This window comes from Nannobrachium achirus, assembly GCF_963921795.1.
Source record: "Nannobrachium achirus genome assembly, chromosome: 15".
Classification (NCBI taxonomy): Eukaryota; Metazoa; Chordata; class Actinopteri; order Myctophiformes; family Myctophidae; genus Nannobrachium; species Nannobrachium achirus.
The window spans coordinates 26567473-26586760 of record NC_137822.1 but is presented as its reverse complement, the minus strand read 5'-3'; the positions used below and the strand labels follow the sequence as shown (position 1 = coordinate 26586760).

Genomic DNA, 19288 nt, shown 5'->3' with positions numbered 1-19288 from the left:
TTAAATCAATATTGATGCAATACATTAACGCCTTAGCTGTTTTGTCTCTGAATACACATTCATCAGAGCTGTGCATTTTCATGACTAGATCACAGCCATAGACCATAAAATGAATGGACAGTCAGCTGTATACGCCCATAAACTCTACAGACCATAAATGATGCCTATTTTGCAGGCGTGTGCAATCCACCATCTTTCTAGTTCTACATCCTCTCCTGAAATGGAAATGGAGAAAATATATACATATACAGTATATCTATGGGTAGGGAGTAGGACAGAGCAGGGGTAGGTCAATAAATGCTATTGTTTGGGAGCTTGTCAATCAAGCTAGTCATTCCCTTCCTACAGAATACCCTACTTTTATCATCCATTTTAAAATACATGAGACCATAATTAAAAAGAAAAACAAAACAAAACAAAACATATCATGGTGATTAAAAGAAGCATAAAGTATTTATGACAATGTTTATTAAGTGTAAAGTAAAACAAAATAACATCTACTTAAATAGAGAGCTATTGTTTCTCACAAGCACTGGGGAAACAGCAAAACTAGTGGCCATTCATATGAACTCTCTCTTCCTATATCGACTTACAAGCCGCTCCTTGATCACAGTCTCTGCCATGCTGCATTTCTACCCTGCTTTCTGTCCTAATGGTGTCCTTATTTGGCCGTGGGAGGGAAGTTGTGCTGGGAGACTCCTACAGGCTGGGGTAGCGCCTGTCAGCTGGGCTGTTGAAAGGGAGGAGTAGGAAGGGGGCTCTAGGTCCTCCTGGTGGGGGCTCCTCACTGGCAGGTCAGCCAGGAGAAGATAACAGCAGAAGCAACACAGAAATATGTGGGGAGGATTCGTTAAAAACATCAAAGAGTTGTCACACACTTGTAGCTGCTAATGCCAAGGACAAAAGGAAAACAAATGTGTCCTTAATACAATTGCTATGGTAACCACAAGTGTGCAACAACTCTTCAATGTTTTTCTTAGTATTTTTAGCTCGGCATGGCACCTGGTAGGATACATTGTCATAGCGAGACTAAAGTGAGAGACAACCAGTATTGCTGAATGTAGATCAAAGCAGTGACAGTTGATCTCTTAGCCATTAAACCATTGTGATTAGCAATCTTTTTTTTTTTTTTTTGGATGCACTTTGCCAACACAGCTGACTAGATGGGAGGGGTTGCAGGAACCGGAACGTCACCATCTGGGCTGGTCTCACCAACTCCCACCAGAGCCTTTGGCTGGGTGTCCTCAGCTCCATCTACGGCTGGAGGAGACTCTCCAGTCTGAGTCTGTGAAAGAAATGTGAAATTGATATACAGTAGGTCAGTCATAAAAATTACAAAACCTTTCAGTGTTCAGTTTTCAAAGCATGGAAAGGAGAAATCTGAAACAATACCTGCTGAGTCACCATCTCCACCTGGTCTGTGCAGGTCTTCTCAGGGCGTCTGAGGAGCAATGTTGAGGAAAAACATGTGATCCCTTGTTTAGCAAAATGATTAAAATTGAAACAATAGTAAACGTTGCACTTCTTGCAAACACGAAGAGTGATTGTTGAAAAGTGATTGTAACACCACACCTGTGACATTCCTTCCAGACCCAGGCAATCAGAGCAAGGTAGAGGACACCCATCAAGGCCATGAAGATGATGTTGGTGAAGTTGGTGAGAGGATTACTGAAGAATTCTGGAGTTGGACATGGAATTGGATCAGGAATTGGACCTAGACGGATGACAGAACATTTGTTGCTCAGTGGTTAATTTATAATACATACTTAAGACTGGTCACAATTCCCTCAAAGCAGATCAGTACTTACACTTCTCGTACACAATCACTGTAACAAAATCGCTCAGCCTCTTGAGGACATGCTCTGCGATGCATCTGTACTGTCCAGAATGGTCATCTGTGGCATTGGGGATGACCAAGTTGGCCCTCTGAGTTCCAGCTGCCAGTGGTACGTGAGATCCGGCTTGTGTCCAAGTGATGACAGAGGGAGGGGCACTCTCAGCCTGGCAGGTCAACGTCAGTGTGTCTCCTTCTCTCACTAAGGTTTTCCCGGTGATCATGGGCTGGGCCAGGCCTATGGGAAAGCAAACACACACACAACAATGTGTTTTATTTTCTCTAAACAAGTGTTTTTTTTTTTTACCAGAAAAAGGGCCCAGAACACGGCCATGTTCCAAAATGGGTCAATTTGGTTAAATACATAATTAATAATATGTCTTACCTGTAACATTGATGGGCTTTTTATTACGAAAAATGAAAGATGTGAATTCACCATTGTTAGTCCATCGACCAACAATTTCAAGTTGATACGACCCTATGTCGGCCAATCTGATGGCTCTGATGACGAGGCTGGCATTCTTCTGGGTGACATCTGGCTCCAAGAGGGACACTCGACCTTTGAACTCATCCTGGCCAGCACTGACGTTGCCGGAGTCGAGGATCAAGTCAGAAGGACTGCAGATAAATATAGCTTCATCACACTTATACCATCTGAAAAACCGGGGTGTGAAACCAGGATCATGAATGAAAGAAGAGCCAATGGTCACAGTAGTACCAACATCAGCATGGATTGGTCCATTCACGTCGTAGGTGAGCTCAAAGTCATCAGCATCTGTTTAAAGTAAAAACAGAAATAAATATCTCTGCCATTTTCTTGTTTTCTAATAATATTTCGTTTGATGGAGTGTAAGGAAGTTCAAATCAAACCAAAAAGTCTGTATATCAGAACATAATTATGTGATTAGCAGGTTGGGATATAGTCTTTGTAGCATGTTGATAAATAGATGGATCCCCCAGGAACACTGTGTGAGATCAAAAGAAGAGATTACCTGTCATGTCAATCATCTGAGAGATGATGATGACCGTCATCAGAGTTGGACCCCACATCTTCAGTGCAGTCACAGCTTCTACCTGCGTGAGGAGAGGACATAAATTGTGGGTTAAATTAAATGTACAGTGTGAACCTGAAAGTGTCATGATGACAGAGAGCACAGAGATTACAAAACAATGCAGACAGCAGGACAAGTTACCAATTTTAACTTTTTCCTTTTGGAACTTTGTGCAGTGGTTGAAAACATACAGCCAACTCTGTCTATGTGCCGCACACCACCTGTGGGAGGCAGCAACACGCTAGCCATTGGCTCGGCTCAGAGCCCTTTCTAATGTTAGTTAGAGAATGATGTGTCCCATATTACACACACACACACACACACACACACACACACACACACACACACACACACACACACACACACACACACACACGAGTTCCAAATCCCCGCCCACTCTCTTAAGGTGAATTATGCCCCAAGACAGTCACTACAGACTACACAACACCATTATTCAATAAATAATATTGTGCTGTCTTAACAGTGTAACTGTCTATATAAACTTCCATGTGGACTGTTCTCTGCTGATGTTTTGAACTAAATGAAAACGAATTCCTCCCCCTGACCTTTCTATTGTAAATACAATTTATTTTGCATTGTGTTTTTACGACAGTTTTTCTGGTGTCTGTCATTCAAGGGTATGAGTTTTAAAAAAGGATCTTAACTGAATCCCATGGGGGTATCCTTAGTTGCCTAAGCTTGTAGCCTACCAGTGAACGGTATACTTTTAGTCAACTGTAGCCTACCCTTTCTTATGCAAACCTCTAAATAAAGTCTTCAATGAATCAATCAATCAATCAATCAATTAATCAATCAATCAATCAATCAATCAATCAATCAAAAACTAGAAAAACGATTTAGTGCGCGCATGCACACGCAGGCAGAGAGATAGGGCAGTCTAGCCACTGGCGCAGAGCGCAACACGGGAACACGCACGCCGGTGTCTAGAAACACAAGCACTCCTGATGCGATGCCATAAACACTGTTATAGGCTATTAAATGAAAAGGCAACATTCTCTCACACTGTCCGTCAGCTGCGGTGCATTAATTAATCCTTTGACGGTTAATTAGCAAAGGAGTCATGAATAAATGGTAAAATAAAGCCTACTGTATAGCCTATTTCTTTTCTTTTAATACGCCTAATGCGCAACAGCACTACAGCATGCCAATTAAGACAATAGCCAATAGACCAAGGTTCCATGTTCTACACTGTTTTAGTTGATGTTGTCAATACTGTCCCAAAAAGAACCAATAAACAATAAATCGGATCTCTCAAGGCTTAAAATAGGCTACACCGGACAAAACCATACAACCATCAACAACAACAACAACCACCATTATAATAGCCTATTCAACCATCAAAGACTACACCATCATGCTTCAAAGACAACATTAGTAGGAACATATTCTAACATTGGAGAAACCATCATCAGAGAAATCACAAATAAAAAAGTTGCTGATAAAATGAATGCATCTGCCAGCACACAGACTCTGCATCTTAATATCCTGTGTAGTGAATGTATTTACTTTTAGATTTTAATAGAATAAGGTTAATTACTTACGTTGAAAATAAATGATCGACCCCCGTCTGTGGAGCAGTTCTCCGGGTGCAGTGGTCAGCAGAACCTTCAGGACGAGACTATGGGATGAGAATGAGATCACCTGTACAGGCGCTCTTTACCTGGCCGCATCTCTGGGTGGGATGGAATGCAGGTTGTATTCTGATTGGCTACTGTCTGGTCTAGAGCGGATACGGAAATGGTGCGTGGGTGTAGTGTAGTGTGTGTGATCAGTACAGGTATGCGTTCCACTTTGGCTCTTCTGCCTTTTTGGCACTGCACATCCGGCGGCTAGGCGCAGTAGGCGGGCTGTAGCAGTGAGCGGAAACAAACCTAGGCTTTCCACACCTCGCATCAGGTTCTATTGCCTGGCGGTGACGCACGTAATATCTATTCTGCTCCTTCATCTAGCATTTGGCAAGGCCCAAATTCAGAGTGAACATTTATAACTCGAATCTTTGCTTCTGGGGTACGTGGAACAAAACATTTTTATATAGGGGTCAGCAGCCAAATACATATCGATAGATAGACAGATAGATAGATAGATAGATAGATAGATAGATAGATAGATAGATAGATAGATAGATACCTTTATTATCCCAAGGGGGAAATATCATTTGGGGGTCCTTGACCAGGGGCAGGAATTAGATTCAGGGAAGCTAGGTGAAATGCTAAAATATAGGCCAACTTGTTATTAGAGAAAAGAAAAGATGAGTGTTAAAACATTTTTTATTTACTGCTTTCTATAATTTAAGTGATTTAATTTTTATTTTATTTCAGTGGGTGGGGGGCCTGGGCTATGCATATGGCTAAATAGACTATGTATTTTACATAGGCCTACGCCCTTTCCCAAGATGCACTGCAATGTTTCATGGGCAGATGTGACTTATGGGGGATAGTAGTGTTACTGACTAAGAAATTGTCAGCTTTTATTGTGTCTAAAATATATATTTAGCCACTTTTGTATGCATGGCCCCCACGCACTGAAATCAAAATCGCTAAAATGGCTAAAACAATTGAACATTTTAACACTCATCTTTTATTTTCTCTAATTACAATCTGAAATATGAACCCTTGTAAAGACCCTTAATTGTCTTTAACGTTTTTCAGGCCAAGGGCCCCTTCGCTTTGAGAGGGATGAAGCATGGACCTCCCACTACATTGTATACAATTTTGTTGCAGATCTTTTTCATAGATTTCATTGACTTTTAGCTCTGTACTTGGTTTCGTCCATTTTCCCTCTATACCAAACATTTGTGAGGCATTGTGAGCTTACAGATCACTATCTTCAGACAATGTTCCCCTCAGAGTATAGGGATGCTATACTATAGGGTTTGGCGTAACTCTGAGGACCCCTAGGAGTCCCAGACCCCCTGTTGAAGACCCCTGTCTTAGATAATATGCTCTTGTGGATGTGAGGGGTTACCTCTGAGGCAAACTGACCATGGCCAGTGAGGCTGTTGAACTAGGCCTGATTGATTATCAATTTCTAATGCATAAAGCCTTGGCCTGGAACAGAGCTCATCAGGTGGTCCCCAACCTTCCTGGAATGTTTTGACCCTTAACCACAACACTCTCCAGTTGGCGGGTCAGCAGCACAAGTGCTTAACAGAGAAAAAGTAAAAAGAAAAAAAAAAAAAAATACATAATAAAAAGAAATAATTAAAATGATTAAGTAGTGGATTAGTAGTGGTATAAACCTTAGTTTAGTAAACCTAATAAACCTTAGTTACTATAGTGCCTTTGTAGATTTTCATTACAAAACACACATTAACCAGTATAACCACTTCAGGCTATACATAGCCGATCTACAAGCTCACAATGCCTCATGATGCGACGCCAATACTTTTGTATTTTTACTCATGTAAATGTTGAATTCCATCCATTCATTTGGTTTACACATGTGTGCACTCTCAGAGTTAAATTAACAAGGTGTTTTGTGTGTGTGTGTGTGTGTGTGTGTGTGTGTGTGTGAGTGAGTAGAACGCGAGTGTGAGGGAGAAGAGTGTGTGTGTGTGTGTGAGAGAGAGTGTGAGTGAGTGTGTGTGTGTGTGTGTGTGTGTGTGTGTGTGTGTGTGGGGGGGGGGGGGGGGGGGATTCTTGCATACACTGAGAGGTTGGCCACACAACACTATTGTGCCAAATGCCATTTATTATGAATCCGGCCCCCACAGCTGCGATTCATGACTTAAAGAAGCTAAATGTTATTTTAACCAATCTACAATACAATATAACTATAGCACATCTGACTGTTAAGAGGTGGCATCTCTACTCTTCCATTGAAACCGTGTCCAGTAGGGACAGTGTCCAGTAGGGACACAGTGTCCTGTATGGACACAGTGTCCAGTAGGGACAGTGTCCATTAGGGACACAGTGTCCTGTAGGGACAGTGTCCATTAGGGACACACAGTGTCCTGTAGGGACAGTGTCCATTAGGGACACAGTGTCCAGTAGGGACACAGTGTCCGGTAGGGACACAGTGTCCTGTAGGGACAGTGTCCATTAGGGACACAATGTCCTGTAGGGACAGTGTCCATTAGGGACACAGTGTCCATTAGGGACACAATGTCCTGTAGGGACAGTGTCCATTAGGGACACAGTGTCCAGTAGGGACACAGTGTCCAGTAGGGACAGTGTCCAGTAGGGACACAGTATCCTGTAGGGACAGCTTTGTCAATCTTTCACAGAGACAAATCTGAACTGTTTGCATGCATGCTGTATCCACTTGTAGCAGGGGGGACTTTTAAAGGGAGAATAATAAAATACCTACTACTACTACACTTATACATAATGAGTAATTAACACAGGATAGGTGAGATTGATTGATTGATTGAATACTTCATCAGAAAAGGAAAGACCAACTGCAGAGGAACAGACCGTGACACAACCTTGACTGTTTGTCCTGGAATGCCAGGACAAACAATGCTACAGTTTAACATCCTAGCAATTTAATTTAATGTGTTACAATTTCCCCCACTGATAGATCAAAACATTACGTGACAAACACTGCAATAGTAACGTGCTGTTGCATAGGTTAAAGGTTCATGAGACAAAAACAGTCAACAGAGTACAGACTACAGAATGTCTATTTCACATCTAAATCAGTTTAACCAAACTGTAAGCCTATACGAAAATAGCTTGTCTATAAGCTCACAATGCATGTTACACTGTGAGCTTGTAGATCTGCTATTTTTGGAAACGTTTGAGTCATTTACAAAAATGTTAAGAACACAAATCTTTTATGGGGGTCCCTGGCATGAAAACAAATCTGATAGCAGTCCTTGACTAGCCTAGCTGCAGCTATACAATTATCCACCCATGTTAAAACAAGGAGGGAATGATACTGCAGTTAGTTAGCTAGATGCATAGTATCTAGGCTGGTTATACCAGGCTAGTCCTTGACATGTGTGTGTGTGTGAGAGAGAGAGAGAGAGGGGGGGGGGGGGCATAAACAACAGTCACACTGGAGTTTTGATGCAGGCAAGTACAGAAGATATAAATGTTTCATTCTTTGAAATGAAGTTCATGCAGGGTTCATATACAAGTCACAATGATAGCCTTTGAAGCAAATCTCACAACAGTCAGATTTCTTCAGCCAACCTGTAAATGTCCGGTAAACACAATATAATAAAATGAAATACAATTATAACCCACCAAGCCAAAACAAAGCAAGACACCCTGTACACGAGGGGTTTGTATTTGACCCATCAATATTAAGCCCATATCTGGGAATGCCCATTGCCCATATATGGACATATTGTGTGAGTCTAACCAGTGTGGTTGCTGTCTCAGACACATGCCATCTCAGACACATGATCATACAGCAACATTAACACAAGAGGAGGACAAACATTGAAATGAAATGGCTCTTTCACCTCCAGCCAGGCCACGTTTCATACGGGGACTCTCAATGACCAGGCCAAAAATGAAAAACTAGTTCCTTTATTACCTTCACCATCAGGTTTTATTATTAGGCATCAATATTCAGTTTCATTGAGGTGTTGAGACATCAACTGCAGCAGATTCTATAGTGCAGGTTATTGTACCGTCATTCATTATAAGGTAATCATGTCTACTGTAGTTTCAACAAACATTTGAGTCAACCTCAAATAATGGCTTTATATGCAGTCTTACAAGCAGTATAGACATCCAACTAGTAGTTTAGTTGATGGTAGCGGAGTCCAGTGTACAAAAATAATTTAAAACATTGCCACTGCCTCAAAAGGTCTGCTACACTGTGGATGTGTGGAGAAACGATACTGCAGATCACTCAAATACCTCAAGGTTAAGCTTCATAAAATAGAACAAAGGTGATCAGGTGAAATTTGCTCATTTTTATAAATACAATCATCAAATTAATACCTTAAGTATTAAATTAATACCAAAATCTTAAGAGCTAAAGGACAAAGGGTCACTCAAGCTTCTAGATGCAAAATCTCTCTTGAGTAACAAGAAAAATAGAAATGAGACAGAAACGGTGATAATTCAAAGGGGGAAAGGTTTATAGAAATCGCATCACACGTGCATTTCATGCAGGGCCCAGACAAAAAAACAAAAACAAACAAATGGCACAGGATAGTGGAGAACACCATTCTTATGCTTAATGTATACTTGGTTTCACATCGGCGTTGCACGCTGGAAATAGCCGATTGCTTGTTTTTGGCGTGCACACCAATGTGCAACTATGGTAAGTATAAATCAAGCGTTGAGGCCTCTATTACAGGGGCTTCTACTAAGTGAATGCTGGTAGATGTTTAATGAAACGTTCCCAGTGAGTCTGCAGTGGTCTGAGGCCTCAGTACTGTAGACTGGTTTGTCTACGGTACTGCTGCCATTGTAAAGAATATATAATATTAGAATAAGTGCATTCATTCCAAAAAAAGAAATAAAATAAGTGTGTGTGTCTGTAACCACTTTAATTAAAAGAAATAAAACCCTGGGCAAGAAAGGGCAGGTGATATTGTTTTTAAAATGGCACATCACTGAAACAATACAAAGGCGGAGACACATCAGTGTGCTACAGACAGACCGATGGCAGTCACAAATTAGGTTTTATATCTGTTCACATGTGGAACATGGCAAAGTCTGGTGATCCAGTAATAACAAGCACAGGTCGTCTCCACTGTCCACCACAGTTCATCCAGAACTAGGGCAAGCGACTGCATGAGAGCTCACACTGCGACAGACGTCACGTTGGTTTTGAGCGCTCTCGTTAATTCACTTTGCCCTGGAATATGTAGAGGTTGTTGGTCGTTGCCACGGCAATGATGTCATCTTGGGGATGCCAGGCGGTGTGGAGGATCTTCTTGTTGAAATCCAGACTGTCCACGCTGATCTCGTCCTTCTTGCGCTTGCCGCCCGTGCACACCTTACGGGGCTTCAGGACCTGCATGGGCATGCCGTTCTCCCGAGACGCCTCCAGCGTGACGTCTCGCCTGTGGTCGCGGTCAAACATCCGGAAGAAGTTGTTGTAGGAGCCAGTCATCACCACGCTGAGAAGAAGAAGAAAGGGGAAGACATGGGGAGTAGCAGACACAGACACGCTGGTGAAAACGCTGAACATAAAACAACAGACTCCTGTTGGCACTACCACTAGTCTGCCATGAAAGTCTTAACTACAAAAAAACAGACAGAATGGAGAGTCATTTCTTGCAACACATCTTGATGCAAGGTAAATAAGCAACAAAACTAACCAGACTTCTTTCTGTGGAATGAAGACCGCAGGTGAAACAGATTTCACATTCTGATTAAAGTGTTCCAGCTCTTATTCAAAACAGCAGTTTGTATATGAAAGCACATGTTGTACTTCTGTACCCCCCCATACAAACACATGCTGTAAACTGAAATTCCTGATCCTTGAGTTTCTCATGCAATAATAAAGAGGTATAAAAGTAAAATGTACCAAATTTTTTAAAAGAAATTAACACGTAAGATATCGGTATAAGTGCAGTGGTGATTCCATGGGTTGAGTGTTGAAAAGTTCCCCACAATGCCTGTGATGATGCACTGTGGCCACACCGCAGTAGTGAATGAATGGGATGACACTGCACTGACACGCTCGGCCCCAGTCTCTTGTCCAAAACTTATTTTCTTTTTCTTATTTTGCTTCATCTCATATCTTCCCATCTTGGGCTTGCAACTCATCCTTGTTATGTTTAATGTTCCCCTCCCATTAGTTATTAAAGAGAGCCACAGATGAATTCCTACCTGTCAGTCCCATTCCAGCAGCATTCAAATTTGTCAAAGATGCAGTCATTCTCATAGAGCGAGCACAGCTTACTCCTCAGATATTCATGAACCTATAGAGATCAAAGGAAAGTAAAGAAAAAAAAGGGTAAATATGAATCCATATATCTATTGTGGAATAATATTAGTACAACTAGTACCTTTCATATAATGTATAAGATGCTGTTCAGGATCTACAGACAGCAGACACGTACTGTACATACATAATTTGGCTCTTACCCGAACCCAGGTTTTACATACAGTATACGTATGTACTGCATCTACCATATGTATGCAAGTGTAAGTGTATATAGCATTTAATTAATAATTGTAAATAGATTTCCCCAGACAAGAAAAATATATTAAGACAGCTAGTACTAAGCAGGTTAGTTTCATACAAGATATTTTGTACCAATGATCCTCTCTGGTGTACTGCATGTCTGCATAATAATCAGTAGGGTGACCCCTAGTGGCTGTTATGTGGAATTACTAGAACTGCATGATAGGTGTGGTACTGGTAACTCGAGGAAAAATGTTCCAGTGCAGGCTTTCAAGTGCTACACAAAAAGCAAGATATAAAATGGCTTGATAGGAATGATCCTATACTACTTAATGGAATCTATAATTATTATACCAAAGTGGTATCAATAAAACTGACGTGTCATCACTGTAAGCTTTTTCTTCTCTCTGTGTGTGTGTGTGTGTGTGTGTGTGTGTGTGTGTGTGTGTGTGTGTGTATTTTACATCAGACATGTCTAAGAGCTTTCCAAGTGTGCAGAAACCATAAGTATTGCACATGTCTCTTAATATCAGTATATCCCAACTGGGAAGCCATAAGGTGAGACAAGGGGAAAAGCCATAAATAAGATATGCCATTATAAAAAAAAGGCACCATTGCTTTTATACGAATCAGAAATAACTTTAGAATAAAAAGTCATTGTACTTCCTGATAAGGCACTCGTAATGCGCTTATTATGCTATTGCAATCTTAATAGCTTAAATCCTATACACTTTGTACATCAAACAGACGATTTACAAGCTCATGTCTCAATGTGAGCTTATGCTTGCCCATTTTCACGTCTGACATGCCCCGAATAGGGATGATAGGGTTCATATGGTCAGTCTCACCTGGTAGGTCTCCACAGGCCTGTTCTCCATGTTGAGATCCCAAATTTTGACTGACAGGTAATCTCTTGTCATCATGTAGCGTCCATTGTGGCTAAACTTGACGTCTGAGATGGAGGATATTATCTCAGAGAAGAAGGAGCGATTGCTGGGATCCCCTGGTTCCTCAAACACTGCAGGAAACAAGAGGAGTGCATATTAAATGTAATGCTAGGAACCTACCAGGCGCACAAGCATATGGGCACAGACGCTGATTTTCTTCAGCTGCATGTTTCTTCCGCACAGTCTCATTGAAATGCATTGAACAGACGTCACCGCTGTGGCCAGGTTTATCGCACAACCTGCACACACAAGTGTGAGGGTATCATTTCCTGTGTGATTTACTCCCAGTCCTACTAACACTGAGGACAATAGGAATGGCTTACGGCTAAACCAGCTGGATGAATGCTGATCACAAGGTGTCTAAAATTACATGCTGGAAGTTCCTGGAACTACTCACTTTTTGAGTAATTGTCGCACAGCGCAGATGCCCTCATGTCACACAAGCGGAGAGTGCCTTTGCTGCTGCTGTAGACAAAAGTGTTACACTGATGAGGGTGGAACTCTACTGCCGTTATCACCTCCGTAAGCTCCTCCATGTTGGATGGTTTGATGTCAACAATATCTGAAGAACTAATGGTCAAGAGGAACAACCCATGATGATTGTAACCAGGCACAGAGAACACAAAATGCATATTAAGACTCCTGCACATAAACACATGCATCCATGCCATGCAATGATCAGAAAGCTGAATTCTGGAATGCACTTCATGCAATATTCTTCACAATTCATTACATTCCAAAGTAATCTAGTAGTTTATATTTTCTCTCTCCTTGTGTTTTTTCAGGTTGACACACTCAAGCAGCCATTCTGAATCCAGGGGGGCTTACTTGTCAAGGCTTGACAGTATCTGTTTCAAGTGTTACACACACAGGCATATTATGCACACCCCGAACACACACACACACACACACACACACACACACAGGTCTGAGGATACTGAAGCTGCGATCAGTGATTTCCAGGTTCCACAGGTTGATGCGAAGGTCATCTGCAGACAGATACGTCTCGTTGTCACTGTTGACCGAGATGGAGTTAACGTGGTAGGTGTGAGCGTTGGCAAACACCCTCCGTGGGCTAGCCTCCACCATCAGGTCCATTGGTCTGAAAACTGGCACCTACGGAGGTTAACAGAGAGGATATAATAAGCACAACAGTTCTCAAGCACACCCTGGGTTAATAGACTCATTTACAGCCTGGTTTACAGTTTTGTTCCTCAAGCCCCCCTTTTTAAATTTCCAACAGAATCAGTATCACCTGTATCTGCATTAAATCACATTAAAAGCTACCCTCAAAGGTAATTTTACCATGGGCACAGGAAGAAACTTTGTCATGCCAAACCGAGCACTATCATTCTATTTCCCTTCAACTGCATTCCCTGAACATTTATTATTCTACTTTTAGGAATAAGAATATCCCTGATGTTTTAGTCTTTACTGACCCGCAGTGAAGTGACAGTGTTGGGGTCTACGTATTGTCCATCCTCCTTGAGATTGTATCCCTCTGGTCTCTTGTCTCGTTCACTGATTTTCCATAACTTAATCGTCTTATCTGGGGGTAAAAGAAGAAAAGAAAAAAATTAAGAAAAAAGGTTTAGGTAATGTATAAATGTATCTGATGAAATACAGGCTGTTTTCTTTTAAAGGAAAATCAACTACCTCTACTGTACATTAAGGCTGTAATCTAGCCCTGTTTTAGGGATTCGAACTTCGGGGGGATTTTCCGAACGGACCATCGAACCTTAGATGGTTCGTTCAATTGAATAAAAACCGAACGTTCGAACCTTCGAACCATCGAACGTACTGTACCTTTAACCAGCTAAAACAGTGTAGGAAATGTTTTAAATGCGCTGTTTTATCCATTGAAAACGCGTGGATGCGTGGCCGCATTAACACCTAGGCTAACACTTGGAAAATCCAACCCAATCGGAGAAAATATTGCGCAGTTTGTTGACAAACAGGCTCAATGTATAGCGGAGTTGCACGGATGATGATTAGACTTGCTGACTGCGTCGGAGCGCGTCGCGTTCGGGCTGAACTGGTCTCGATGTAACAACCCAGAAATCGCATTATAGATCCTTTAGGGGGTTGCAATGAAATCCATCTTTGCTCATGCTTAGGAGAAAGGCTGTTTGGGTGCGTGGATGGGTGTTCGCTGTTCAGAGCACACACATGTCTGTCTCTGCCCAGCTCAGCTGCTCTCACTTTACTGTCTGTCATCAAGCGTGTGTCAGCGAGGCTGGTTCGCGGCCCTTAACAGGAGCGGAATTGGAGCGGAGGACGGTCCTTGATCGCTCCAAGCTGTTCTGGTGCATTTTATAACTACTATAACCGTCACCATTAACTGTTAGTGTTTACCGGTAGGCCTAACTTATTTCGTATTTGGCTATCTCTACTGTGATATTCTGAATAGGCCTATCACATTCTGATAATTTTTTTTCGTGTAAAAAAAAGAACAAAAAGAAAAAAGAAAAAAACCTGAACCCATTAATTTCGAACTTCGATTGCCAACGTAACGAACGAACGTTCGAATCCCCGAAGGTTCGCTTGCAGCCCTACTGTACATGCACAAGCAACCATAAACCATTTCTATGCACACACGTTTAAGTAATCCTGCTAAAGAAACAGCTGCAGTCAGTGTATTACATTATGTAACAATTTTTCTACCTTCACTTAGTGCCGTTATTCATATTAGTGATGTGCAGGTCACATCTTAACCAGCAGGACAATCCTAATTTTACAATTGCCACACTAAAGGTATAAAAATGTCTGGCAAACCATTAGTGGACAACAGGAACTGAGCCGCATTCCTCTGGGGGAGCCAGCGGATCTTGTTGATCTTCTCCTCAATTTCCAAACTCTTCAAGTAGTCAAACTCGGGCTCATGGCTCTGGAAGGTGCTGTAAACACTGTACTCACTACGACACTGTGGATGATTCTTGTTCTGTAGGGAGGAAAGAAAGAGACATCACATGAGCCAGGAGTGAGGAAAGTACAATCGAATAGGATGATTAGGTAACAAACAGAGGTAACGTGCAACCCCTTTTTAAATGTATTATGCATCAACAAAGCAGCAGGACTCCAAAAATATCAAGCTGTACCTCAATTTCCTGCTGAAAAATGACAACACGTCCACCCTTGTCTCCTGTGGCTAGTAGTTTCCCTGAGTCATTAAACTCAACAGTGGATATGATGTCCGCTGCAAAGACACAAATGTAGACACACATTTTGAGTTGGGTCAATGCCAACTGAAGTGGAGGGATACACTTATTTCCAGTAGCACGGTTTCTAAGCACATGGCCGCATCCTGAGCTGGGTCACCTCCAACAGAACTATGACGTAAAATAGTCATGTCGGCCAGTGTACCCGAAAGCATTCAATGAACATGAACATGTTCATATTTTGGGCAAACGTTAACTGAACGTTCTTTGTTTCCGCTTGAACACAGAATGTCTGTTCCAACTCTGCAAGCCCAACTTACCCCAGATTTATTTGAATGTTTAGGAACCATGGTACAATAGATGGATGAGTTTGTGGGAATGAGACACCATAAAGATGTCATGGCAGAAACAAAATAATTCCATATTTTCTTCCCTCTCTAAAAGTACTAATCTCCCAACAGCAACAAGTTGCACACACACACACACACACACACACACACACACACACACACACACACACACACACACACACACACACACACACACACACACACACACACACACACACACACACACACACACACACACACACACACACACACACACACACACACACACACACACACACTTCAAATCCCTGAAGCTGAATCTAAATAGTCTATTTGATCCATATTACTTTAGTAATATCTAAGTACTGTATATAATGAATTGCCAACCAAATACATACATAAGGATTAGCCATTAAGGGCCAGCGCAGTTTTGTGCAGTAATCAAAAATGAAAAAAGGTCAAGTGGAGCAAAAGATATCGTCACTGTCGTATGGAAACCTTGTTTGTCTTTGCTCCAATGGATCAAATGTAAAAAAAATAAATAAATAAAAATACAAATAAAAAGTCTTAACAATAGCAATGATAACAGATGTACAAGCTCAGAATTAATCAGAATGTATTGTGAACTTGCAGATTGGCTACTGTCACTCAAAGTATGAATTTGGTATCAATTAAAACATATACAGTAAGATATGGAGAATGGAGACACAAGGTTTCTAAAGGACAGCGATGTTATGCACCATTACTCTCTCACTCCAGCGTAGGAATGTGTTCCAAAGTGCTGAACCGTATTAGTTGCTGAACATCAAGTTCAGCACCAGTGATTTGCTGTACACTATGTTATTATATAAGTTTCCATTCCTGAAGAGTATTGTACACCATACAGACAACATACAACACATAGAGTGTAGTGGTCCTCACAATATTTATACCAGTACATTCTCTCGAGACAAGAGTCATGATGGCTACGCCACTTCAAAGGAAGAGGTACAGACCGAGTGGGCGTTCCCCTTTCTTTGAAGATGGCTTGCCAGATTGATACCAGTAAGACTAGCGCCACCTCATGGTGGCGCTAGAAGAGGGGCATGTGAGAAATCAGGCGCGGAGGTTGTGGTTTTCCGGGCAAGGAGTGTGTGTGCAAACAAGCCTTTTCACCAAGTCATCAAGAAACGACCATGAAGACTTGAACTACTGGCTTAGCTATAGGCTGTCTAATAGTTCTTCACAGGCTATCAGTGAAAAGACTTGGCTAAATTCAATTTGACGTCCAGGAGCATAAAAAAATTACAATTACAATTGAGCAAAACAATAAAAAATACAAATAGGCCTACCTAGGTTAAAAGGAAAAGAAGGTGTTGTATGCCTGGAAATAATGCAAATGCTTATTTCATTCTACAAAATAATCTAATTAGAAATTACATTTCAAATGATCTGATAAAAACATACAACGGCTGATAAAAGTAAATTGTCTTCCTTGTCCCTGGGAGAGCTCTTACCTTCAGCAACATCATCATCGATGGCTCCTTTCACCTGAGACAAGCACCACTGTATGTCATTACAGTCACCTCCTGTAGCAACAAAAAAGGACATCCAAGAGAGACAGTGGTCATTTATGCAAGGGTTAAGAAAAGTTCAGAGAAATTGCTTTAACAATCACGGCATTAGGGCTGTTGTAGATTTGCTACACAAGGCAGCTTCTTTTCATACTATGTAAATAAAATACTCACTCATTCTATAAAACAGGCTAGTGCAGATATTATATCTATATCTACATGCCATCGCTTCACAACCAAGTTTGTTTTCTACCACGAGATTCAAGTCCAACTGGACAGGTCTACTGAACAATATGGTGTGTGATGGCAAAACATTGTATTGACTGTACATAACTGGTGGGATGCCTTTGTTGATACATACAACTAAAGCTAGATACTCCTTCTGAGTAACCTGGGAGGTTACAACAACATGATGATGCTCACTTCAAAACATTTCGGAGTACATTTTGTCGTACAAACACTTTTGTTTTTATGAACGCCATCGCTTTATGGCTATTTGAGTAACAAACAACACATCATATAGCGTCTTTTGCTAACTTCTTAAAGGGAGCCGGGTGGGGTTTGAACACATCCAGCTCGTTACAAAAGTTTAGTTAGTTAGCAGACGCTAGCTGTGCTAAGCGAAGTTCAAACTACTATGCGCTGCTGTTTATACCAGCTGTTGCGATACAAAGAACAGCAATAAAATCAGGCCTGATCTAATAGCTACGCGTTGTTGATCTTAAAGTTTCACTCGTAGTATTTACATACCTGCCATTATAACGAGTAAAGGCTTGTTTATCTCGGTCCTGTAAGTGAAGTAACGTAAGTGCTACCACCATGGATGAGACTTTGGAGCTGCGGGCGCCGCCATATTTCTGCCAAACACAGGAAGTGCCCGACGGACGTGCGTCACAACGGAAGTGTGCACGCGCGCGCACGCACAGGGAGTGGTGGGGAAAGTCCTCACATTTCTTACTCGAGTAAATTTATGAATACTGCAATTTTAGAAATACTCTTAAAAGTAAAAGTCCATAATTCAACATTTAATTGAGAAAAAGTTCAAAAGTATTGGCATCTACTTTGGCAAAAAGTAGAAAGTGCTCATTATGCAAAATACATACAAATATTTTTTAAATAGCAGATCTACAACGACGCATTGTGAGCGTGTAGATCTGTGGCGGTGGAGTAGAAGTAAACGTAATGAAATTTAGAAGTACTCCAGTAAAATTGTACAGTCAGTACTTGACTAAAATGTAACTAAAATGTACTTGGTTACTTTACACCGCGCACATAGGCCAATATGTGGCCTTGTGCGTGCGCCATGTGCAGGTACTCATTGAATACTCACGGGGGTGCTGTTGATGTTGTTATGACATGCTTATGACCATGATTAATTTATGACTACTCCTAGCCTGCCGAGATAAATCGCTGTCCTGTCCCCTGACTTTTGTTGTTTCCTTCCTCCACTTGTTCCACTTGTGCCACTTAGTGAGTGTCAGGTGTAATAGATTCCAATAAAGATAAACTGTTATATATATCCAATTAATCTTAAACCAAGGTATGTTTGTGAGATTAAGAAAATGTAGGCCAAAAGCGCATATCAATGCTCTTATTTATTGAATGCAAACAACCACAGGACAGAGAACCAGGCACAAAGCAAACAGTGGGGATAAGGCCATTATCTCAGTGGGGAGCATGAGGGGAGGGAGGAAGCTATGGTAATTAAATTAAATAAATGCGGTAAATCCGTGCTATACTGGACAATTTATTTAGAAACAAACAACGTGTACGTCGTGTAGTGAAAAAATACGATTTTAGTTTCTGAACATTATTTCCAACTTTTTACACGTTGGGTCCAGCCGTCCAGGAGTTGTGCGTCATCCCCATGGTCACCACTGGTCAGGTCTAGGCGACTAGGCCACCACCTGTTCCCGTTCAGTTCCCTGTATTTGATTGGTGAGACTTGCAGTGTTGCCAGACGTACGATAATTATCGTATTTGTACGATAATTTGACCCTCTGTACGATGTACGATCAATAATTCCAAAAATGCCCAAATGTACGATAATTTCGGCATATCACCAAAAAGAGCGTGAATTCGCTATTTTCCCTGGCTGCTGATCTGGGATCTGGTTTGGCTTCTCAAAATAAGCCAGGAAATCAGTCAATCTGACCCTAGATCTGTACTTGGAGGCATTAAAAACACCGGTTGCATCTTTCCAGACCAGTTTCAGGCTTTTATTTGTGTAAGCTCCAGGAAGTTATTGCCTACCTCCACGCAGCATATCTGATGCGTTTTTGTCACGCATGAGTCTCAAACAAGGTTGTTTCGTACACTAAAGACGCATTTTTTGGTGAAATTACGTTTTT

General features: G+C 41.4%; 1 protein-coding gene across 1 annotated transcript; it reads right to left on the bottom strand.

Annotated features, from left to right (window-relative positions):
* Window positions 1–8468: 8468 nt before the first annotated feature.
* Window positions 8469–17799, bottom strand: ppp2r2ab (protein phosphatase 2, regulatory subunit B, alpha b). Its single transcript, XM_080743860.1, has 10 exons — window positions 17688–17799; window positions 16881–16952; window positions 14996–15093; window positions 14673–14838; window positions 13337–13446; window positions 12836–13013; window positions 12295–12459; window positions 11799–11968; window positions 10653–10744; window positions 8469–9937 (listed from the first exon to the last, which is right to left on the bottom strand). Exons 1-10 carry the CDS (start codon window positions 17692–17694, stop codon window positions 9658–9660), a joined length of 1338 nt encoding a protein of 445 aa, XP_080599986.1. The 5' UTR covers window positions 17695–17799; the 3' UTR covers window positions 8469–9657.
* Between the last annotated feature and the right edge of the window lie 1489 nt (window positions 17800–19288).

Coding starts and splice junctions, on each gene's coding strand:
- ppp2r2ab (XM_080743860.1), bottom strand. Junction 13,014..13,336: donor ACACTGTCACTTCACTGCGG/GTCAGTAAAGAC, acceptor TAACCTCCGTAG/GTGCCAGTTTTCAGACCAAT. Junction 10,745..11,798: donor GGCCTGTGGAGACCTACCAG/GTGAGACTGACC, acceptor TGATCTCTATAG/GTTCATGAATATCTGAGGAG.